Source organism: Ruditapes philippinarum, unplaced genomic scaffold (genome assembly GCF_026571515.1).
Source record: "Ruditapes philippinarum isolate M1 unplaced genomic scaffold, ASM2657151v2 ctg853_1_1_1_1, whole genome shotgun sequence".
Classification (NCBI taxonomy): Eukaryota; Metazoa; Mollusca; class Bivalvia; order Venerida; family Veneridae; genus Ruditapes; species Ruditapes philippinarum.
In genome coordinates, this window is record NW_026863406.1 from 62,823 (window position 1) to 88,714 (window position 25,892).

Here is a 25,892-nt window from a genome sequence, read left to right on the forward strand (position 1 = left end):
CCTACCAACATGATATCATCTAGTTACATCTACATGCTACTGCTAGCAGGCGCGTTGTCGGGGAACTGTTATTAAAAGAAATTATCTATGTGCAAATTTAAAAAGATAAAAGTTGTACAAGCCTATTAATTCAAAAGACATATCGTGCAATTTACAATTTATAGAATGGGTCAAGCCTCTCAGTAAAGATATTAAAACTGGGGTTATTCCAAAGACGTATATCATAAAATGTATATCATTTCGTTTATTTCGCACTTTCGCGTAAGTCTGTATCACCCAAGCGTTTGGGTTTTACCGTCCAACTACAATACAAACATCTGATGATACAGACTAACAATTTTTTCATTATTTTTATCCTTTCCACTCAAAATGAACAAAGGGTGGCTTGAACTTGAAAGCGATCCAGGTGAATATACTGTTATAATATGCAAAGAAAAAGAGTGGTGTTCATTTCAACAGACGTATCGAAAGGAAACGTGATATCGACTTTTATAGCATGAACACCAGTAAACGTCTAACGTAATTTCGGATTTTCAGATATTGTTCAGTCGTGTGTTTTTAGCTCGGACTACCTACCGTAAAATTGAGTTATCATGTTCAAGATGTGTTTTTGCAGGAGAATGACATGCCTGACATATTAATATGAAAAAGGCAAAGCCTCAAAGCTCAATTTACTTTTACCGTGAAAAACTGAAATAGTATAAAATAATGCAATCCGGTCAACTCGTCCCCTGGTCAACTTGGCCCCTGGTCAACTCGTCACCTTTTTGGTCAACTCGTCCCCTACTTTTGGTCAGGTACGTATATTAACGGTATCCGCAACAAGGTTTTAGACCGAGATTGCTGTCGTGTCGGTCGTGCGCATGCGCACATGCTACCAAAAAATTTAATCGATGGCGGACGGAGCAATTTTTGTTGATGAAAAATCTGTAAATTAAGTGTTAATTTACGAGCATCGGCACAAAATACTCAAGAAATAATGACAGGTAAGTCTTATGTTTTTGTTATGTACGTGTATTTTTACTAGATTACGCTTCCAAATGGCGTAAATCGGGTGTGGAAATTTCCAGTCTGTATGAATGAGATCGACAAAATGGCGGATATTTGTTAAAAACGGGTGAACATGTATAAAATCTGCAGAGTTATCAGGCTTAACCTACTTGTAGAAAACTGATTAAACTTGCACAAATCGGTTTAGAATATATAAAAGTAAGTTATGTAGGTACTTTTAAGGCTCCCTCATCATCTGATCTGTTGTTTTTGTGGCGTGAAATTTGAAGGAAATTTGTAAATTTTTGCGGTGCAAAAATAAATTCACGACCTATTTTGGCCCAAACATCAGAGGTATCTAAAGACCTTGAAAATACAAATGAAAGCTTTAAAGTTAGTTACTACATTATTGTGAATGGGGTGTGGTATTATTTATAATTTTCAACTGAATATTTTTGATGCTATGGTCTTTTGAAAATGGATGAAATTTCCCCCATTTTTTTTTTCATTTACTCAGAAGTTATATTCAACTTCTTTTTTGTTAGTTATTCCAGGTACGTATATTAACATTAGTACATGGTTATTCTGTTGATAAAACAAAATATTTATATTAAATGTCATTTCATTTATTTCAGATCGTAACAAATGTGCTTCAAGGGTTTCAAGTGGTAGATCAGCACGACAATTTCACTGAATGCTGATACAGCCCAAAAGTTCAAAGATTTGCAGCTTGTGCCAGGAGAGTCCCAGAAGTGTCAAATAAATTTCGGGAATAAAGTGACACTAATTTGACTAAATGAAAACACTATAAACAGTCATTTTATAGCCAGTGCGATGCTATTGAAGTTTTATGTAAATCCAGTTATAAAATAAAAGGCAAAACTTATGTGTTTTCATTTTTATTTCTTTTTTTTTTACTACCAGGTACCTGATACTACTATTTCCAATACCTTTATGTCTATTCTCTCGAAAAAATGTACGTTCATTCAAGAGAACCTGAAAGATACTGACATATGTAGTGGTGAAACAGTTTGCTCAATATAATTGTATAAAAAGCAACACAGAGAATATGTTTTAAATAAAAACAATTAACTGGATATAGTAATAATCTAGCCTTACCCACTAAAAAGCAGTTTCAAACAGGACCGACTGATAGAAAAAGTGTGAAAACTATCACAATTGAACAATTAAATAGATGCACATTAATAACCGTGATTAAATCAATTACTGAATCTGCAGCAAACATCAATTATGACGGTACAATGTACTTATTTTTCACAATACTTTCATAACAAAAAATGTTTAGGCCGTTTTTCAGAAAACCAGGTACGTATATTAATGTTAATGTACCTGAGAAAACGAACATTTTTATAAGAGCTCTTTTCTGGTGCAGTTTGAAAATTATATAATCATACTTTTATTCAATTTTAAAAATAGATAGATAGATAACTTCATTCTTTAAAACAATGTTCAAATAAAAAATATAAAGGGCTTAATAAGTTAAATATATGGTAAAAGTTGCGTTCGAAATATGCAAGATGATTTTGGTCATGTGATTCTTCACGATATCTTATCCGCATTTATTTAAGATACGCAATAGAAATTGAAAAATAAAAAAATTAAAACTACAGTTTATAAGCTTTTTATAAATAATTTTTCACAAATTTCGGCAAAAAAATGACGAAACAATAATAACTTGTTACTACATGTATATAAAATTTCTTTCGTGTGCAGTCGCAATTTGGCTGGTAGTAAAAGTTGCGTTTTTTACTCGTTACAATTCCGGAAATAATTTAGCTTTGTAAATGATAATTACACGGTTAAAAAGATCAAATTCTCAGCTTTCTTTTGATAGGTATTTTGCTAAATTCGGACCATAAATTACGAAAAAATCTTATATTTGTTCGAAGAGGGCATCATTATTTTTACTGAAGTTTTGACATAATCGGGAGACAAAAAAAAAATCTCTGTGTTTAACTCGTCGTAATTTTCTTCATACTAAACGCACTGATTTATAAAATATATATTTGAAAAAATCTATCTTTCAGCTTTCTAGAATATGTTACTTTTAAAAAATTGAACAGAAAATAACATGTTGACGGTAATTTAAATAACCAAGGTCAAATATCACACCGCTTAATGATATGTAATCGTCGATAAAAATCAATAACGATCGGCAGTCTGGATGGATTATCTGCCACGACAGCATAATTTACCGTTATTGAGTTACTGTATAGAGTTGCGGATACCGTTAATATACGTACCTGTTTTGGTCAACTCGTCCTCAAAAAGTCAACTCGTCCCTAATATGGTCAACTCGTCCCCTACTTTCAATCTATTCGTCACTATTATGTTGTAAATCAATGTCTTTAAATAGTTCTTTTATGTAAAATTAATAATGAATTTGATTGATATCGAAATATTAATAAAATAACGTCTTTTTTACGTTAAATTTTAATGATCTTTATCTAAGCGCACGTGCATAGCTTTGATGTAAAACTACAAAGACAGGTAAGTTTGCAAACATTCAATTAATGTTTAATTAATCAGAGTTTTAATGATAATTAAAACTAAAATTAGGTCCAACTCTTTGATTTTTACCGCCTCCCTGAATGGATTAAAGACTGACGACAGATTAACAGAAATTAGAAGTACTAAAATCTTTATGTCGGTGCGTATTGATCTCATTATAGAAGGATCGTGTCAATTAAAAATATGATAATCATTTGTTGTGAAATTGTCAATATAAAAGTTGCCCTGATAAATATAATACATTATACATAAATGTTATTGCTATTGATTGTCTTCGGGTCGTTTTTTTTCTGTATGTAATTTAATCAGAATTATGCATATATTTACTTATTATTACATAAAAAAACTCCAAATATTCGCATACAAAAAGCGTCAAAATATGTCCAATTCAGTAAATTTATAATATATTATTTTAACAGTCTATAATAATTTATGAAATATATGAAAAACAAATAATAATAAAACATTGGGGACGAGTTGACCAGGGGACGAGTTGTCCAAGGGACGAGTTGACCAAAAAGGTGACGAGTTGACCAGAGGACGAGTTGACCAGGGGACGAGTTGACTCTGAATCTAAATTAATGGTTCATTTCTATTTTACATTTTCTGTTTTAAAACTGTCATTCCTTATTTTATACACTGCTTCTGTTTATTTTGGTTCCCTGTCCTATTATAGTTCCTATGAAAGTGTGCAGGACACCAGTCTAAGCATCCGTTTTCAATCAGAATTCTTCAGCTTTTATCGTTACCTTATAATTCAAAAAGTTGCGATTTGTCAGTTCAGTACTTATGGCGAAAGTTTTCAAAACCATCACTATCTAACAGGTACTCGCGTTACCGTAAAGCTCGCTTTGCGAGCAGGCCCTTCGGGCCAGCTCTTCAAGCTCACTATTATGATATGACCAACCAAATTTTTTCGCCAAATGTCCCCAAAGATGATTATCCCCCTTTTCACTGAAATTTTCTACAGATCACAGGACTGACATATTCTTTTTGTAAAGTGCAACTATTTAAGTGAAAATTATTTTAGGAAACAGTTCATTTTCTTAAGAAACTAAAACTACATTTTCTTAAGAAAACCATGTAGTTTTAGTTTCTTAAATAATTTTCATAAACATTACATTTTCATCCAACCACCTGATGTCCCATTGAGTCTTACGGATTTCCCTGCACCTTTTGCAGCTAATCACTGACCCTGTTACAATACAGTAATCTGACCTTTATTCTCATCAGTTTGAACACCATCTTTGTTTTGACAAATACAATACACCGATAAACAGTTTCCAAACTAGCAAACAACGGGCTATTCTTATCAGTAGAATTGCGAGTAAAGAAAATCAGTTGCGTATCTCACTGTATAAAACGTATGCAGAATGGTCTGACATATGGCAGGTTTAACAGTTAATTTAAATACTTTGGTGTCAAAAGATGACGTGTTGAAGTATATGCTGACCCTGTGACGAAGCTACATAATAAGACCCAAAGCTTTCCATTGAAGTAATAAATTATATAATTGGACATTAAAATTTAACAGTTTAAAAATGGCTGATTTTGTATTGTTTTAGCATAGGAGATATTGACTTTACTCGAGGATAAGGGAAACAACTATTTTTTCACTTGATATACCTGGGTTATTCATGTACATATAGTTCATATCAAAAGTGTTTATGGGCGTATTGGTGAAAATGACTCAGATGATGATGTAATTTGCTGACTAATTTGGAAAGTAATAATGAATAACCTTTGAATAAGAAAATTTAACTGTCACACCTGATAATAATGTTTAAAATCCTTTAGTTAAAATCACTTGGTTATTATATCACTTAAATATACATAGGGGTCTAATCCAGGAGATTGCCAAATTCCTATCACATCACTTTCATTTCAATTTACCACACAGATAACTGTTATCTGATTGGTTGCAAGAATTTAAGTGTGTAATCCCATGAGAAGAAATATTTTTGAACAAATTTTTTGCTAAAACACCAGCAGGTTGTATGAATATAATGTACATGTATATATTACCTGAAACAGGTTTATATGGGTAGTTTGATAAATATAATAACTGACCTGGTGTTTTTGATGTGTTGTTCCCCCTAATAACCTTTTAATTTAATATAAATTTTGTTTAAAAAAAACCAAAAAAAACCATTAACCAATCTGTAAACTGCTAAGGTCATAGACAGAAAGGAGACTATACAAATCCAGTGAGTCTGTGACATTGCAAAAAAAGAAAATAAGATATAAAAAAAAAACACTTCCAATCAATTGAGATATCTGACCACCAGGTGGGACCAATTTATATAATGTACCCAAAAAATTGGAGAAATGTAAATTGAATTATAAAGACAATTAAACAAATAAATAAAATCCTACATCAAAGAGAAAATTAAAGCATCAGATGATTTTCATTTGGAACATGTACTTTCTTGATAATTAAAACACATTTAACTAAAATTTCTGTTTAAAAACTGCTCCCTCATATTGTTTTAATGTGCCAATCTTTGCTCCCTCTTGCCTCTCTTAGAATTTCATTTTTACAATCTTACTTATTAACAACCTTTATGTTGTCATGGTTTGTATTCAATACTATTTATATTTTCAGGATTGTTCACTTTGCTTTTACAAGACTTTGGTAAGTTTTGTATATTATTCAATAAGTATTTTGACACCTCTTGAGGAAAACCATTTATGTTAGTAATTTGTAATAAAAATTGTAATGCTGAACATAATTAATTCTTATTCTAATATTTAGTGCACATGAATACAGTGAAAATTAGATGAATTTTATATTATTGATATACAGTAATTTTCAAAGTTTTGTTACTACCCTGCTTTTTTTGGAGTACACAATTTTAGATATATCTGACACCCTTATTAGTATTGTGAAGTGAAAAGTAAATATATTTTAGACACAGGGCTATAATTTCTTTTACTTAAAGGTGCTCCTAGAGATAGAGTGGTTAAATTAGGCTTAAATTTGTACGAAATTAGGCAAAGAATATTCTCTTGGTCAGTATTATAAAAAGTTCACTGGCTTCCATATTGATGTTTTAATATTTAAAAAATAAATATGTATTTGTATAAGGAGACAGCTAGCAGAAAAGGTCAGTTGTTTTATTCAGGTGCCTACATGCACTTCCATGGCATATGGATAATGTTTCTAATAATTATAACCTGGAACCTGCTAAAATTGTGTAATGAATTTGCCCTTCTTTGAATTTGGAACAGTCCATTAAAAGTTTAAGAGATTTCATTATCAAACTACAAAATATCAGCTACCAATAGTATAGAGCCTGGTCAGACTGCACAAATGTGCTAGCTGGCATGGCTCTATACTGGTGGCAAAGGTTTATTTATATGATTTTCATTTATAATTTCAGGGGTCAAGGGAGTACAAGTTGAGGAAATATATGATCTTCAAAAAGCTTTTGAAGGGTATGGAAGTTTTAGCTCTAATATAATATTTTTACCACCCCCGTATTTTTTATCATACTCTCTGAGATATTGCTCTGAAACATTGAATACTTGTTAATCTTTAGGCTAGAGGACTTAACTCTGTCATGGATTTTGACAAATTAATGTAAGTGTCATGTCTAATTTGATGAAGAATTTCATTCAATACTTTATACCCCCGCCTCCCCCCTCTCTATTTTACTATACTTTTTGATACATTATGCATACACTGTAAAAGTCAATGTTTATTTAATTTTTAGGACAACATATGGGTTCATTTTTCTTTTTCGTTGGATTGAAGAGAGACGATCCAGGAGGAAAACAATAACAGAGGATGAAAGTTTTGTCACAGATGACAACATTGTGAACAGTATTTTCTTTGCTCAACAGGTTAATAATAGTCACACTGTTAAAATGTTAATTTAGAAAAGACTAAATTTAAAACAGATTTAACAGATTAAGATGATTTCCCATAAAATCAAAGATACTATTTGGCTTTCAAGAGAAAGTCTAACTTACTGAGTTATTTATACATGTAGTTTGTCATGAGAATTTTTTTTAAACAAGAAATGCTTCAAATTGATCATAAAATGTCACCTCAATTGGATCTTGAGGGCTGCAATGTTCAGCATTATCAAAATGAATTCTTACTCAATTTTGACTGAAATTTTATGACACTTACTGAGATGCTTCTTCTAGGCAGTGCAAGTCTCATATATATGAGCCGCATCATGACAAAACCAACATAATGGGTTTGCGACCAGCATGGATCCAGACCAGCCTGCACATCCGTGCAGTCTGATCAGGATCCATGCTGTTCGCTTACAAACTCTATAACAAGTAGAGAAATCGATAGCGAACAGCATGGATCCTGATCAGACTGCGTGGATGCGCAGGCTGGTAAATCTTTCATGATGTAAGTCCCACCCATGCCAGAAATAATGCAACTGAGGAGTACATGAGCTCTTCCTTCATGGTTACACCAGTAAAGTTGAAAATTATGACGTTAACTGTGTCTGTGTGACTTAAAATCCAGCAAAAATAAATCTAAGATTTAAGGTTAGTAGGGAGTTGTGTCATTTACACGTTGAGATTAAGATTTGAATTTCTAACTTGATCTTGAGCCTTTTCAAAGGTATCAAAGTCTTTTTATATGTGAAGTGTGGCAATTGATTTAACCATAAATATAGTTTAATATTTTGTCAATATACTGTATCAGTAAGATAAATTTTGTTCTGATTTACTTTCAGATGATTCCAAATTCTTGTGCTACGCATGCATTACTTAGTGTCTTATTGAACTGTGAAAAAGTGAATCTCGGACAAACGCTGTCAGAACTTAAATCATACAGCAAACATATGAACCCAGAGGTATTAATCTTATACAGCCACTTCAAACTACTGTATGCTTTGTATCTTATTATAGTCAAAACGATTATGAAAATCATATCAAACTTTTATTGTAAAAAAATATATATTTAACTTGCCTATTCAAAGAATAGTAGAACTTTCCATCTCACTCTTAACATTATTGATATAGCTCTTAGTTATGATTTTGCATGGTGCTTTATCATTTCTTATTTACTTTGTACATTGATTCTTGAAAGTTCTTTAGGTCATAACTGTATATAGTTGTCCGAAACTAATAATTATAGCATGGATTTTGATAGAATTATGTCTAGAAAAAATTACGCAAAGGTTATGATGTGTATAGTAATTTTACCATTTCCATGCTAAATAGACTTGACTTGTTCAGATTTTTCAGGTTTTAATCTGGCCAATACCATCAATTTAAGGGAAATTACAAAATATGTATGACTAAATAGTGGACAGTGCAAACCATGGCATTGGTTGCTTGGGTAGTCATGTAGAATCAGTTGCTGCCAGAAAGCTAAGGTTTAAACCTGAGATTGTTTAAAGATTTTGCTGTATATCCAACCGTTCTTGTTTGAATGTTTAATTACATCATATAAAATATTATCTTTATCAACATCCAAGGTTTCAAGGGTTAAACCCCTCTTTATCAAGGAATTTGCAGTTTATTTTCTAAATCACATAATATTAATTTTTTTTCTTACACTGTGTTATCCTACAAATTAATACAGAAAATCTGATGATTTAGAAAATAAACAGCAAACTCCTTGATAAAGAGGGGTTTAAACCCTTAAAATGTTGGTGGTTGTGCAGTGAATACATTTAGTTATTTATTAAATGTTTCCAGAGTGGTATCATATTAAATGAAATGATTTATATTTCAGAATAAAGGTTATGCAATAGGTAACATACCAGAGTTAGCACGGGCTCATAACAGTCATGCAAGGTAACTTATTAGTCCTGTGATAATATAAAAAATATCTAGCTGATTCACCCTGCATTGAATTTGCAATAAGCCATTCATTTCAATATCAAAATAGAAAAATTGAGCTACAAACAGTTCAGCAGTTTAGCCCCTATTCAGACTGCACATACCCGACTGAAGGGATGTGCAGACTGGCCTGGCTGTATACTAGTGGCAAATATTGTGTTATTAATGTCAATTTTAATTATATAGTTTTTGTACCCAAGTCTGAAGAAGGAATACAAAATATTCTGTGACCCCCAACCATGTTAATATATCCAACATTTAAAGTACTGTATTGTACATATTATGTCCTACTATCATGGCAACTTATCAGTATGAACCTGAATAATGAAATATTGTGGAAATAAATTTCTTCATATGCATTTTCCCTCTAGTTGTATACCTATTAATTAAGTAAGTCCAATACACCAAAACAACACTGCAAATCTTCAAGGCTTGTTTGGTACAGAAAAATATGTTTTTCCACTACTGTACAATGTTATAAAGTACTTTATATATAACTATTATTTTCATATGATAATTTTTTTTCAGACGTGAGAATTCTCATTTGCCAGAGAAGCAGCAAGGTATGACCATCAGGACTATGGAAGCTTTTCATTTTGTTAGTTATGTACCGATTCATGGACACTTGTTTGAACTAGATGGTCTCAAACCATATCCCATAGATCATGGTACGCTATTTTTTCTTATACTTTTCGTGCAATATTATAAAGCTTAGAACTTCAAGGGGAGCAGTGTCCTGGTGGTTAAGGTGTTTGCTGCTCAACCCAAGGATCTTGAGTTTGAGGCCTACTGTGGTCACCACTGTGTTTCAACACATGACACTGGTACTGGTTAGTTGCAGGAAGCAGATTTGAGAGTGGTTCAAGTTAGCTACAAACTTTAATCACACTGGGGCTAGAAAAAGATAAATGTTCAAAATTTTTACCAACAGTCAGTGAATAGAAGTGGAAACTTGCTTGATTGACATTATTCCATAATTATGCAGGAACCCTTTTCTCACCATGTCACAAATGGTTATTGGTTTATATAATATATGCGGTATACAAAATTTACAAAGAAATGGCATATCAGCTTTATGATGTTTGTATTTTATTATCCCCCGCCGATGGAATCGGGAGGGGGATATAGTTTTGGCGTTGTCCGTCCATCCATCCGTCCGTCCGAATTTCGTTTCCGGAGTAGTTCTCTGCAACTACTGGCTGGAATTCAACGAAACTTTATGGGAATCATCAATATCAAGAGGAGATGCGCATATCGTCGGCTTGTTCGGGTCAGACCCTTTAACTCAGAGTTATGGCCCTTGATTAGTTATGTAGTATGCACATAGAGTAAAAATCGTTTCCGCACTACTTCTCTGCAACTACTGGCTGGAATTCAACGAAACTTTATGGGAACCTTCAATACCAAGAGGAGATGCGCATATCGTCGACTTGTTCCGGTCAGACACTTTAACTCACAGTTATGGCCCTTGATTAGTTATGCAGTATCCATAAAGAAAAATATTTGTTTCCTCGCTACTTCTCTGCTACTACTGGCTGGAATTCAATGAAACTTTATGGGATACTAAGAGGAGATATGCATATAGTCGCCTTGTTCCAGTCAGATACTTATAACTCAGATTTATGGCCCTTGATTAGTTATGTAGTATGCATACATCTCATTGGCATTTCCAGATTTTACTATTTAACACAAAGTTATGGCTCTGTTATTGCCCTGAATATTTATCAAGTTCAAAGAATTTTACTGTTTATGCCATGATTAATATATAAATAAAGCCTTATGTCTTCAGTTGTTGTGTTAATAATAACCAGTACTCTGCGGGGGATATAAATTCAACGAATTTGCTTGTTCCCATTAATCCATAACCTGAAGTCTGGCCATGATTTACCCTGTAGGCTGACTAACAAATTTTCATCTTGATATCCACACAATTGTTAATGGGCAATTCCAAAAATAAGAAGCTGGACAATCCCATGTTAGAAATCCAGCTGCTTAAGGGTTAAATACATTGCTTATTTAAAATGGGAGTATGTTTAATATGATAGCATTTGCAATATGAAGCATTACATTTTTAACAAACAATAACAAAATTATTTAACTTAAGCTTTATTATCATTTAAATTGAATTAAATTTCATTGAAATTCACCAGAAATTAAACCCACATATAAAATCTTTCTTAAAGGTTGTTAATTTAGTTTCTCATCTTATGAAATGCAGTGCCTCCTTTTTTTAGGGACTTCTGGTTGTGAAAGACCACTTCTTCCATATCTTAAACTGGTATATATACACAGGATTGACTGTCTACACATTCCATATTTGTTACAATTTTAGGTCCGTGGGAGAGTAATGAAGACTGGACTGAAAAATTTCGCCGTGTCATCTCTGAAAGACTTGGAATGGCAACAGGAGGGTGTGTAGTTAAGATAAATTTTAAAGCTCACACAATATTTTATTCTGTATTGCTGTACACTGGTAAATTTATCTATAAACTCCTAACTTGTTTGATTTTCTATTCCTTTTGCATTTGTCGCATTGTGTGGGTTAAAGCGCGTTTCACTTTATCACAAAAGCTTATGTGTTTATTTGTCTGTTTTTATGCCACTTTCAACACATTTTTTGCTTTGGAAAATATTATTTCTCTTGAATATATTTAATATTGCCCTAGAATATATTACTTTTCTAGAACATATTTTTGCTTGGAATATATTACTGTTTTAGAATATATTTTTCCTGGAATATATTAGTATAATATTACTACTCTAGCCAGCTGGAATATATTTCTTCCCTGGGATATGTTACTGCTCTGGAAAATATTTCTGCCAGCTGGCCAGGAATATATAATAGCTCTTGAATATGTTTCTGCCCTTGAATAAGTCACTGCTTTAAAATATTTTTCTTCCCTGGACTATGTTACTATTCTTGAATATATTTCTACCCTGGGCTAAGTTGCGTCTCTTGAATATTCTTCTGCCCTGGATTATGTCACCACTCTTGAATTTATTTTCTGTCCTGGAATAAATGTATGTTACTACACTTGAATATATTTTTTCCCAGGAATATATTTCTGTTCTAGAATTTTTTCTGCCTGGAATATTTTATCTGCTCTAAAATATATTTTATTTCTATTGTGGGGGTTTATTTCGGCTGTGGAATTTATTACTGCTCTGGAATATGTTTATATATTGTATCTATTACAGAGAGCCATATCATGATATAAGATTTAATTTAATGGCTGTGGTACCAGACAAAGTGAGCCTGTATGAACACAAGTTGAGCACATTAAAGACCAACAGACAGATTGTCCTGGAAGCCCTTCAACAGGTAGGTTCTTGCACATGTACATGTATATATGCTAGTATAATATTTTATGTAATTTTTATGACAGTATGTGTAGTCTTTATGTAACTAAAGTTGATTAAATTTTGACTTCAATAAGTTTTCTTTGTGTCTATGTTTCTTCTATTTGTAGATGTTGATAATCCAAAATATTGTTCAAATGCATTGATTCTAGAAGCCAAGTTAGTTTAAAAAAAATAACCAGACACGTTATATTTGTACTTAAAATGTTCACATACATTGATTCTAGAAGTCAACTTTGTAAAAACTAACCATAACACTTTATAAATTTAAACTAATTACTTGTGCTTGAAGAAGGACAATGCTAATGAGCAGGAAAATTGTGTTTAGAATAATACAACATCTGTACCATTTCTAACTCTAAGTAACTTTTTATGAAAACTAATGATGACACTTGCCTGTAGTACGGCCATATTTGATTTCCTTCCACAAAGGAGCTAAAACGATGTTAAGTGTTAAATGATACACTAAACTGTGTGTTATGAAAGTAATAAAGGGCCTCCATGGCTGAGAGGTTAAGACCATTGACTTCAAGTCATTTGCGGCAAGTTGTGGCATAGCCGAGTGGTTAACATGTTGAACTAGTAATCTAATGATGGCTGGTTGCATGGATTCAAAGCCCAAAAGGGGGCAAGTTGTTGTTTCCTTGAGCAAGAAACTTTACACTCATAGCTCAGTACAGGTTGGTTCCAGGATACGAAAGTGTGTCTATAAGCTTATAGCTGTCTTCACAATCAAACTAAAATAAATTCTGTATAAGCCAAATCACTTCCCCTCACTGCTCCAATTGAGAACTTTGGATTCTTATATGTGAAGAAGCTACGCAGCTGACTTACTGAAAGTCAGTGGTTCTACTCAGATATCCACACATACACCTCATGTACCTGAAATAATGCTCTATTGGGAACCTGAAGTCTGCAGCGATTAATAAAGCTTGAAAGTTGCCAAATTACCTTACTATAATTATTAAAACCCAAGAAACAAAAACATAAAAACTAATGTTTAACTTTATCATAAATGAAATTCCATGATATGAGGGTATAATGTGTAATCACAAGTTCAAAATAAAGAAAGTTCATGATATTTTTCTTTTTCACATGAAGCTTTTAGGAAGCCCGCCCAAGGTATAAATAAATATTATATATTTTTTGTTGTTTTGTTTATAAGTTTGTGAACACCTATAGAAGTAAATCCATTGTTTTCTTTATTCTTTTTTGCCACAGTGTTCATAACATCAGCTACTTAAGTTTAGATTATTTTTTTAATATCACCATCACACATATATGTACCATACAGATAATGCTGTTTGTTTTTCTTTCACTGCCCTAGTTATTAATAATAAAACCCACAGACACTAAAATGAAATATGATAAGAGTGTAAATATGTTGTTTTTTTCTCTCATGCTTTGAAAATATTTCTTTTGGAATTCAAACTTGCCATTTCATACCTTTAAAAGAGATCGTAAATGTTTTAACATTACATGAACTTGTTCTTTTGCAAATAAGTATGTAATATATTTTATCATGCAGAATAATAGTAAGGCAGTATGCATATATATCTGTTAGAATTTACATTTATTTTACAAAATTTTATAGTATTAGGTTGACTCCTTTATTTAGCTTATGGAATGTCGGTGGTTCTACTCAGGTGCCTGTTTGTGCATGAAATAATGCATGGAAGGGCATCCTAGGTCTCCCTTTACAAGTAAAACTGGAAAGTTGCCATATGACTTATACTATGTTGGTGTGACTTAAAACCCAACAACAACAACAACAAAAAAACAACAAAAAAGATGTAAATGCACAATGAATTATAATATTGATAAACAGTAACTTTACACATTTTAAATTCTAAGTTAAAGGACTTCAGTTACAATGCTTATTCTTTTTAAAACCTTAACTTGCTGGAACTGAAAGTGATTAGCCTTTACCAACAGTTTAGGGCCTGGTCGGGCTGCACTGTCACGCAGACTGACCAGGTTCGATACTGTTGGTAGCTCAGTTTTTGTATTGTAATCATGACAACCACAAAACTTTAAATGTACTGTTTCAATTTCAAAGCTGGGCAAAACCATTTCACGCTTTCAGCAGGTTAAATTCATTGGTCATGTGTACTTCACAGTAAAACATGACTGAAAATTTTTTTTTTTTAATGATATTGATAGCAATTTAAAATTGTTACGTTTATGAACACAATTAATTTGTTTTCCTTTTTATTTTTGGTCATTATATAGGGTTAACGCACGTTTTTCCGTGTTATAACGTCTGCAGAGTCCCGAGGAACGGTTGGTGCCCGAGCCCGGTAGGGCGAGGGCTCCAACAGTTCCGAGGGACTCTGCAGACTTTATAACACGAAATAAACGTGCGTTGACGCTATTATAGCATAAAATTTTAAAACAGATTCGTGATGTATAGTTTATACAAAACACAATTACATTAAATTCTTGTGCTTGGACGGTATTTATCCAATTCTATGTTTTACGTATGCGTTTCATTTTTCCGGGGCCAACAACTTGGCAAATTCTCGGAACCGAACGAAATTTTGAATTTTAATTTAACAAAGCTTGGCCTTTGGAGATTTATTATCTCAAGAAAAAAAACGTTACATTACTCTACCCTCTACCCAAGACAAAACATGACCCTCAGAAATGTTTAGAGTGATAGAAAAAAGATCAGTGACATCAGAATCGGTTTTTTTTTCAAGCAAACAAGTTTATAAAAAAATCAGGCACTAAGCATTATTCTCTCAAATAAATTTATAAAGAGCATTTATCGACATTAACATAAATAAAGAAAACATTTTCTCATATTAATTTTATGTTATCTAGTTTTGTAAGTTAATCGGAGTGTTAAACTGAATGACAGGTAGATTCTACTGTATATCTGATATGTTTACATTGACAACTGTCCGTTTCTTAGAAAGGGCGACAACCAAGATTAGCACCGATGTCTATACGCCGTTTTTTCCGGCATAGTTACTGGAATATGCGACTGAGGCCCTCGAATCAATAAATTTCAATATAACAAGAACGCATGACTCTTCGGCAAACAGGCCAAATCGTCATTTTTTGTTTGTTTGTTTACTGGGCCCTGTATGTATTGCGCATAGGTAAAACCGGGCTATAACAAGAGCGCGTGACTATGTTAACGCATGGTTTTGGCCCCGTTATAACATGGGCAAAAGAGGGAAAAATAGCCGATTTTATGCTCATTATAAATGGTGTTGACCTTTTTTGGGTGAAGGATTTATTCTTTTATATCTCTTCTTTTTGTTAATTGGGAGGTTTATTTATGCCACTGGACAGGAATATGTTCACAAAAACCCATGTAATATAGGTTGTTTTTGGTTAATTAGAAAAATTATAATTTGTAATGCTAAGATTTTGTTTGTTTACTTTTTTTATGTAAAAAAATTTCAAAAATTGTGGTATGAAATGAGAATAGACTGAAAAATGAATACATGTGGATACGGATCATTTTACGATATTGTGTAATCCTATTAAATACATGTATGTAGCTTCCTGTTAACATGTTGACACTAATATGTCATTTTTTTTTCTTTCAAAGAAAGGAGGATATATTATAGTTTATAATGCTTCAAAAAGCTTGTTTAAACATACAGTTGCCTTTACTGCATATAAACATTCAGAATCATCTTTCCTTTTTAGATTCCATACCACCTAAACTGTTGGTTCACTGTAAAACCATAAAAAAAAACAAAATGTCCAGAATATTTTACACAGATGTTTTGTGTGTTGATGATACATAAGCTTTTAAAAAAATTTGTAAACATCATTGGGTCGAAATTTTGTAGAGAAATTCAGCCAAGTACATAAGTCAAAAGTTCAGATGTTATGAAGTTTTTATATAAAACCCTTCAAATTACCGAAGTTCTACTGAATTTTTTTTAAGCTTATTTATAAAATAAGTAAAGTTCTTGCAACTTATATCATGTCCACTCCCTAGAACTAACCAGCACTGGTGTCATATGAGAAATTATGGTCATGACTCAAATAGACCTCAACCATACCATAACCAATAGGCCTCCGCACATATCTGAAATTTTTACTTATGAAGAAACTATCCTGCTAGCATATAAAAAGTCAGTGGTTTTACTTTGGGGCCATAATTTACTCAATCTGTTTTTGCCCAAGATAATGCTCAGAGAGTCACCATGGTTTTCAATGAAAGTTCATTCGGAAAGTCACAATATTTTGACCATAACAACTATGTGACTTATATATTATTATTCAGGAAAATAAAACAAAAACCAATATTTATTGAATTATTGATAAATGGGAGATTACCTACCATTTTAAAATTTAAAGAGCAATTTTTGCTTCAGTTGGTCAAACTATTTTATTTGTAAATCATCATTCTTTATCAATTTTTGTTTCAGCACAATAAATTTGAGATCTCATTTTAATGTAAAAATGTACTTGTTTCAAATTCATGTAAATAATGTTAATTCATGTAAACTCTGACAGAATCAGAAATAAGAAAAAAACATTCACAAGTTCTTAGGAAATTATAATTATACTAATGTTTTTATGTTCAATTCTAATTAAAAGCCACTTTGGCTAAGTGTCAAGATAAACAGGCTTAAAATTATGTTGAATTATGTATAAATTTAGAGCTTTTCACTTTAAAGGCAAAATTGAATGTTTTGCAGGTTTTTGAATGATAAATTCATTAATTCTAATATAAAAAAGATTGTTTAGTTCTGTTGTTTCTGATTTACATGGTCAAGTCTTTCTGGATATTAAAAAAACAACAACAAAAAAACAAACAAAAAACACCACACCTTTTCTTATAAAGAAATCCTATTTCTAAAGTTTTAGATTTTAGCTGTAAATAGTTTAAAGAAATTTGATTATTAAGTTTCATTTCCCTGCACATGCATTTTATTATTTCCCTATTTTTCCTTTTTCAAGATGGTTAAAGTCACCAATCCCAACATTACCACAGCTGAGAAGGAGAAATGTCTGGCTGTTGTTAAAAAACATGGGCCTGTCAATGTTAACATAGCTGTTCCTATGGAGATAGATGAACCTGACCTGACAAAAAGGGATTTAGAGAGTGGCAGCAGGGAGATGACAACAGCAGTGAAATCAGAGGTCATTGACCTCACAGATGACGACCTTAGAACTACAACAACAACAACAACGGAGGAAGTGATCAAAACTGGTTTAATCAATGATATTAGTCGAGTTAAACTTGAGTCGGAAATAAAAACAGAATTGACTTTAAAAAGTGATGTAGGAAATAAAAACGTGACAAATTGTGCACGTGGGGATGTACAAACGTCGGTGAACGAAGGAATGGAAGTTCAGATCTCAGTAGCATCAGATGCCGACGGTGTGTCGACTATAGTTCCGACAACAGCAGCGACTACAGACGTCACAAAACCTCTTACTATAGAAACAAAATTTTCTGCCTCGCCCGGTCCCAGCAGTGAAAGTACTGATACAGCTTCAGAGGTGGGGAGCTGCTTTAGTTCACCTAGTAGTAGCACTATGAGTACGTCTGCACAAAACAGTCCTAATGTAGCTGGTGGGGAAAGAATAACTGGTATGTAAATTATAACACTTTTAACTCCAATGTCACATTAGATAAATTAAAATAAGTCTTCTTACGACCTTGACAATGTCATTGTGGCTGAATTTACAACAAAGATGCGTCCAAAATGCTTAAAAAATATAACGTAAAGATGTGATCGCCCATCTTTATTTCCAGGGAATTTTTCAACATATTTACACTTTTTCTCTACGATGCTTTTCTTATAATTAAGCCATGACCTGCTAGAACAATAAGTGACCATGATCCATACTTTTACACAAGTTACTTCAAATTTTCATTTTGATATCCCCAAAATTGATCATGAAAAGATCCCAAAAATGAAGGAAGGACATTTAAGATTTTTTAACAGTAACAATTTTAAAGCTCAGTGTTAAGTTGATAGCTTTTTTCTCAGATAAATATTAGAGATATTTTTTTCTTGTATTTAACATGTTACTTGTATCATTTTTAAAATGACCACATTTTTAAATACTTGAAATATCATGAAAGATTTTATTATTAATTTGTTACTGCAGGACCTCCATTTATGGAAGTTTGGGAGTCATTTACTCCTTGTGACTTCACGACTAGAACACTTTTCCTTCTTTACCTATATCATGTGACTTCCTGGTTCCATTATCAGAGGTTTTGCAGTCTCTGACTTCCAAATTTTGAAACTTATTGGAAGCCCTTACTCTACTCTTTTTATAGGTAGTAAAGGAGCATGCTAATATCATTAAATCTAGCATTGTGTTTTGTTTACAGATGGAGGAAAAGAAGCAGAGAGTTCATCACCTGTAAAGTCAAAAACAAAGTTTAACAGTCAACAAGGTTTCAGGCCTAAGGTATAAAAAAAATAGCGTACCTTCAGAAATGAAAAAAAAAAGTTAAACTATAAAAATGTACATAGACTTAAACCCATAACTTACTAGATTCAAAAATTTTATGTCTTTTCCACCTGTATAGAATCAAGCCAGTCAACACATTTGTGAAGTCTGACCAGGCTCTATACTGTTGGTAGCCTTTTGTTTTATTTTGATACAGAAGAAAGAAAGATAATAATAAAGATATTTTGATACTACTGGGTATGTCAGTGGCTGAGTGGTAAAGGTTGTTGACTTCAAACCACTTTCCCCACACCACTGGGTTTGAATTTTGCTCAGGACATTTGATTCTTTCATGTGAGGAAGCTATCCAGCAAGCTTACAGAATGTCTGTGGTTCTTCTAGGTGCCTGTTTGTGGCTGAAAAAAGACTAGCACCTTCCTCCACTTGTAAAGCTGGAAAGTCCCAATATGATCTTTTAAGTGTTGGTGCTATGTAAAACCTATAGGAAACAAATAATTTTAGATGTTCTTTTGAGTGAAAATCTTATTCAATTTTCAGGATTTGATAGCCCTGTTGAAAAATGTTGAAAATGAGATCAAATTATGCGAGACCAAACTACAAGATGAAGAAGAAAAGATAAAAAAGTACAAGGTATATATCTCATTTAGTATCAGGGTCAGAAATTTTGATCATTTTTTGTAATAAGTTGACATTTATTGCCGCCACTTCCTTGCTATCCAATAAGGGCACTTGACTCTATTTGTAGAAGATATTTAGTGATGTTGAATTTGTTATACTTAGATTTGCTAATTGTTTAGGCAGAGGCATCAGAAACTAGACCTACTTGATTCATACCCTCAAATATCTCTGATAAAAAAAAAATAACAATAAACTTTGCTTGTGCCGGATTCAAAAGCAGTGAAGTTAAAAATGAGTATAACTGTATCAAAACACAATTGCTGTGACACTTGGTTTACTGAGAGCATTTTTTTAATCGTTCATATACAGGTTATATGTAAAGTTTCAAATTCACACCTGCACTTGTTTCACAGTTATTGAAAAACAATTTGGTTGGGACAAAGTGATTTTAAATAGCCTCTTCCACACTTCCAAAACTATGTTTATTCAGGATGGGGGATATAATTACAAATATACCGGAACAAAACAATAGGATGATACATTATACTGTTGTCTATACTAAACTAATGAACATAGGGAAGTATATTGCTCCGACACCAATAGTTGGTATACAGTAAAATTAGTTCAAAATTTGCAAAATCAATATAATTAGTGAGTTTAAATATCAGTGAATTACTACAATGTTTCAATTCTGTTTAAATTATGATATTAAGATACTTAGCAATCGTTTATTTTCATTGAGAAATTCAATTTACAAAGTAAGCAAAATTTTATACATCATGAAAATTTCTTACTTTACAGTATGTGGATTTTATTGTTTTTGAAAAGTACTTAAGTGAGTTTTTATTCGACATGGCACTTTCTATTACAGATTGACAACTGCCGCCGCACGCACAACTACGATCAGTTCCTGTGTACGTTCCTTTCAATGTTAGCAGAACAAGGTCACCTTGCGGAACTTGTGCAACAACATAGTTTTATAAAGAAACGAGTTCCCGGACATATCGGTAGTAAATTGTCCAAGCTGTCTCAGGCTGCAAAGAAAAAACAAACAAAAGCAAAGAGAAGGAGATAGTAGTTGTGTTGTTTCCAGGTGTGATTTATACTGTCAAACCTTTGTAGAGCAACACTCTTTCGGAGACAAAGATTTTGGTTGCTGAATAGAGGTGTTGATTTAGAGAGGTTAAAGTTATAGTCAAGTCTTACCTCCAGGAAAAATTATGTGGTTGTTTTATACAAGGTGATTGCTGTACAGAGGGTCACTGCAGAGATACACTGTATCTTGAAGGGGAAGTGGTGACATTGTGTTCAAAAATATGATGCTTACGTAATCACATGGACAGTTTAAAAATGTCACATTTTAAAAGTAATGGCACTATCTCAGAGTGTCAGGTTAATATAATTGCACTGTGTCAACATTAAATGGTGACTGTTTCTAAAAAGCACATTGAATAGTGGCAACTGTCTTCACATGTATACGACACATTAAAGCAAGAAGTGCTTTTGTTTGTCACATCTAGACAGAGGCATTATCTTTATAATTATGTCATTATAAGCTAGCGACATTGATTTTACATGTCACATTTGAGATGATTGCATTGTTTATAAGTATCACATTACTGGTTGGGGACCAGACGCCCAGGATATGTCTCATTTAGTTTTTTTCTTTGTTCAGTGATTATTAATCAATCAGTCGCTTTAAGAGTAATGACATTTGTCGTAATATGTTACATTTAAGTTGTGATCTTGTCTATTTATGCCACAGTGAAGTGGTAACATTGTATATTTCATGAAAAAGCGATGGCATTGTCTATACATGCTGGTGCTATTAGGCATCACAAAATTGTCGACTTTTTTTCTCAGCTTAAAAAACATGCCCATGATATGTCCAAACATCCATTCATAAACTGATTGGCTAGTTTAAATGAAACTTTCCAGAAATGATCATTGTATGAATTAAATAAAATAATAATTCCGGTCTGCTTGGTGAATTTCATGAATCTGAATAGCAGCAATACATTAGTAAAAGATGTACTGAAATTGTTTATCACTATTGAACAAAAAGGGTAACAGAGCTAAAATTACCTATATAGTCTTGACCGTGGTGTGGAATTGTTGAAATGTTTTTTAATGACCCTTGGCTGGTATTATTTAAAAATGCTTAGTAACACTCTACAAAAGCATACAATAGAAGCCGAAATAAATGATTTACAATGATTTCTTTGTACATCAAGGTGATTTTCTGTACATCAAGGTGATTTACAATGATTTTTCTGTACATCAAGGTGGTTCTCTGTACATCTAGGTGGTTTTCTGTACTTCTAGGTGGTTATCTGTACATCAAGGTGATTTTCTGTACATCAAGGTGTTTACAATGATTTTTCTGTACATCAAGGTGGTTCTCTGTACATCTAGGTGGTTTTCTGTACATCAAGGTGTTTTACAATGATTTCTCTGAACATCTAGGTGTTTCTCTGTACATCTAGGTGGTTTTCTGTACATCAAGGTGTTTACAATGATTTCTCTTTACATCAAGGTGGTTGTCTGTACATCTAGGTGGTTTTCTGTACATCAAGGTGTTTACAATGATTTCTCTTTACATCAAGGTGGTTCTCTGTACATCTAGGTGGTTTTCTGTACATCTAGGTGGTTATCTGTACATCAAGGTGGTTTTCTGTACATCTAGGTGGTTATCTGTACATCAAGGTGATTTTCTGTACATCAAGGTGTTTACAATGATTTCTCTGTACATCAAGGTGGTTCTCTGTACATCTAGGTGGTTTTCTGTACATCAAGGTGTTTACAATGATTTCTCTTTACATCTAGGTGGTTCTCTGTACATCTAGGTGGTTATCTGTACCTCTAGGTTGTTCTCTTTACATCAAGGTGTTTTACAATGATTTCTCTGAACATCAAGGTGGTTGTCTGTACATCTAGGTGGTTATCTGTACATCAAGGTGTTTTACAATGATTTCTCTGAACATCAAGGTGGTTCTCTGTACATCAAGGTGTTTTACCTTGATTTCTCTGTTCATAAAAGTAACCAGATCCAAAAATTCACCAACATGTATTTTGTGCAAAATCCCCGAGTATAACAACAGACTACACAGCTATCTGGCCATATTTTTTAATCTAGTAAAATCATTTCAACCATTCTAATACAGTTCATACAATGATTATTTCTGTGAAAACATACAGAAAAGAACATTTCTTTGAAGTTTTGATATCAACACAGTGATTAAGGAACAAATGTTGTTTAAGGTAAAGTGTGGACAGACAAGTGATGATCAAAGAAGCTCATTTTGAGTATGTTGTGCTCTTGTAAGTGTCTCACTTAGCATATTTGTGTACTCACTAAAGGACATCATATTGTTTATATATAACAGATGTGCAATAACTGATTACTTCCAGCAGCATTCTTTGTACAAAGTATATATGATGATAATTATGTATTTGAGCCGCTCCATGACAAAACCAACATAGTGCCTTTGCGACCAGCATGGATCCATCCTGCACAGTCTGATTAGGATCCATTCTGTCCGCTTACCAACCCTATTACAAGTAGAGAAACTGATGGCGAACGGTATGGATCCTGATTAGGAAGCGCAGGCTGGTCTGGATCCATGTTGGTCGCAAACGTACTATGTTGGTTTTGTCGTGACACAGCTCATTTGTTTCTCCTATTATAATTGTGATGTTGTTTATTCTTTAAAGATGAATCAACTAAAATGTTTCTATTTGAGTGCCTACAGTTTTTTAAACAGTAATTTAGAATAAACCTGCTGAATTTGTGTAATGCCCTGTTTTGAATTTAGAACAGTCCATTCAAAGTTTAGGGGATCTCAATATCAAAATATATTACCAAAGTGTAGAGCCTAGTCAGAATGCATGGATGTGAAAGCTGGCTGGGCTCTAAACTGGTGGGTGGCAAAGGTTTATCACTTTTGGTTCCTACAGGTGAAAGGTTAAAGTGAATTGGTCTATAATTGAAGGACTGTTATATAATAAATAGTAACGTTGATAGTATTTGATATCAGACATAACAGCATACCATGAAATAATTATGTACAGATTTTGTTGGCATGTGTGAGATACATGATCCAATATTACATATATTTATAAAGCAGTTAATAAAATGTTTTAGAACAAAATATTATTTTTTCATCATATAAATGTTCATACTAAATCATATAGAACTTTATTGGGATTTTTTTTTTCAAATGAAATTTCATAAGAATATCGAAATGAGACATTTCTATTTTTTTTTTTTTTTTTTCAATATTTGAAATTGTTATTCTTATTGTAGACCAATCCACTTTAAACAAGAGGTTGTTGACGGTAACATAAGTTAAATTGTTCAATTGCCGTCATTGTTTCTATGCAATATGTAGATTAACTGTTAATTTACTGTTATATTATAAATTGTTAAAAAGATAAACATTATAAATAATGGTACAAAAAATACAAAAGTAACATGTTTCTGTCTTAGAAAATGCAATACATTAAATTTTATCTCTTGTGTCATTGTTTGGGGACCTTTCTGTTAGAAATGTGTTAATGACTTAAATCTTAGATTATTATGCTCAGTGCGTTAACTGTAGTGCAGGTTATAGTTACCAACTGTCTAGAGCATACCCATTGATTGGCTCTTTTTTCTTGGGTTTACTTATTGTGGTGGCAGAGAAAGGAATAGCGATAGAAATATCGTTTTCAGATACTTGTTCATTGGTTACTCTTTTGTCTAGGGTTTCATATTGTGACAACAGGGGATATGTTTTTATATTTGCCTATGATACAAAAGAGAAAGAACATCAAAAAGATTTCAATATCAAAGTACAGAAATGAAGCTACCAACAGTAAAGAGCCTGGTCAGACTGCATGGATATGCAGACTTGCCTGGATCAATACTATTGTCAAAGGCCAAATCATATTTGGTTTCAGCAGTTACAGGTTAAAATCCCAGTTTTGCTGAAGTAATGTTGACCCACATCATGACATTTACAGAATGATCAAGAAGCCATTTATGAAAATGACTGCTATCACAATCCCATTCACACTTCACAAGAGAAGATGAATATCCACAACATTGTATTAAAGGGTCGAAGTAACACAGCAATTTCAATCAAAGGGGATTTTTGTGGTTATCCTCCGATGTAACAGCAACTTCATACAAAGGGGATATTTGTGGTTCTCCTCCAACATAACACCACAATTTCATACAAAGGGGATTTTTTGTGGTTATCCTCTGCATAACAGCAATTTCATACAATGGGGATTTTTGTGGTTCTCCTCTAACATAACACCGTGATTTCATACAAAGGGGATTTTTGTGGTTATCCTGCAATGTAACACAGGAATGTCATACAAAGGGGATTTTTGTGGTTATCCTCTGACTTAACACAGCAATTTCATACAAAGGGGATTTTCGTGGTTATCCTCAGACATAACAGCAATTTCATACAAAGGGGATTTTTGTAGTTATCCTCCGACGTAACAGCAATTTCATACAATGGGGATTTTTGTGGTTATCCTCCAACATAACACAGCAATTTCATACAAAGGGGATTTTTGTGGTTATCCTCCGACATAACACAGCAATTTCATACAAAGGGGATTTTTATGCTTATCCTCGGACATAACACAGCAATTTCATACAAAGGGGATTTTTGTGGTTATCCTCCAAGGTAACACAGCAATTTCATACAATCGGGATTTTTGTGGTTCTCCTCCAAGGTAACTCAGCAATTTCATACAATGGGGGATTTTTGTGGTTATCCTCCGACATAACAGCAATTTCATACAATCGGGATTTTTGTGGTTATCCTCCGACATAACACAGCAATTTCATACAATGGGGACTTTTGTGGTTATCCTTACATATCAGTTGATTTTTCATCATTCTGATTGTGTTTCACCTTAAATTACAGGTAACATATCAAAATAAAAAAATTGAGCTACCACAGTGTCAAGCCTAGTCTGATTGTATGGACGTGTAGGCTGGCATGGCGCCATACTGTTGGCAAAATCCAATTACATTAAGCTTAAAACAATGTTACTGTGATGAAAAACATAATATTTTGTTACATGGTGATCAAAAAATAATGATGTACTAATAGAGGTTTTAAATAAAGTTCTACATTACACTGTCTAGTTGTCTTAAGTCAATT

The 25,892-nt window shown here is 32.8% G+C and overlaps 1 protein-coding gene across 4 annotated transcripts; it reads left to right on the forward strand.

The window, feature by feature from the left end:
- Positions 1 to 280: 280 nt before the first annotated feature.
- Positions 281 to 22,760, forward strand: LOC132722035 (ubiquitin carboxyl-terminal hydrolase BAP1-like). 4 transcript variants are annotated; one of them, XR_009624565.1, is made up of 15 exons: positions 281 to 406; positions 6,128 to 6,157; positions 6,906 to 6,960; positions 7,239 to 7,368; positions 8,229 to 8,348; positions 9,236 to 9,297; positions 9,871 to 10,010; positions 11,675 to 11,753; positions 12,541 to 12,664; positions 13,804 to 13,824; positions 17,635 to 18,271; positions 19,025 to 19,104; positions 19,645 to 19,737; positions 20,597 to 22,551; positions 22,592 to 22,760. XR_009624565.1 is itself a non-coding variant. In XM_060706431.1 (14 exons), the coding sequence occupies exons 1-14, from the start codon at positions 370 to 372 to the stop codon at positions 20,798 to 20,800; spliced, it is 1,812 nt and encodes a 603-aa protein (XP_060562414.1). In that variant the 5' UTR covers positions 281 to 369; the 3' UTR covers positions 20,801 to 22,760. The 4 variants fall into 4 exon arrangements, 2 of the variants coding, with proteins under 2 accessions (XP_060562414.1, XP_060562415.1); XR_009624564.1 differs by having other exon boundaries at positions 20,597 to 22,331; positions 22,572 to 22,760; XM_060706431.1 differs by having other exon boundaries at positions 20,597 to 22,760.
- The last annotated feature ends 3,132 nt before the right edge of the window (positions 22,761 to 25,892 follow it).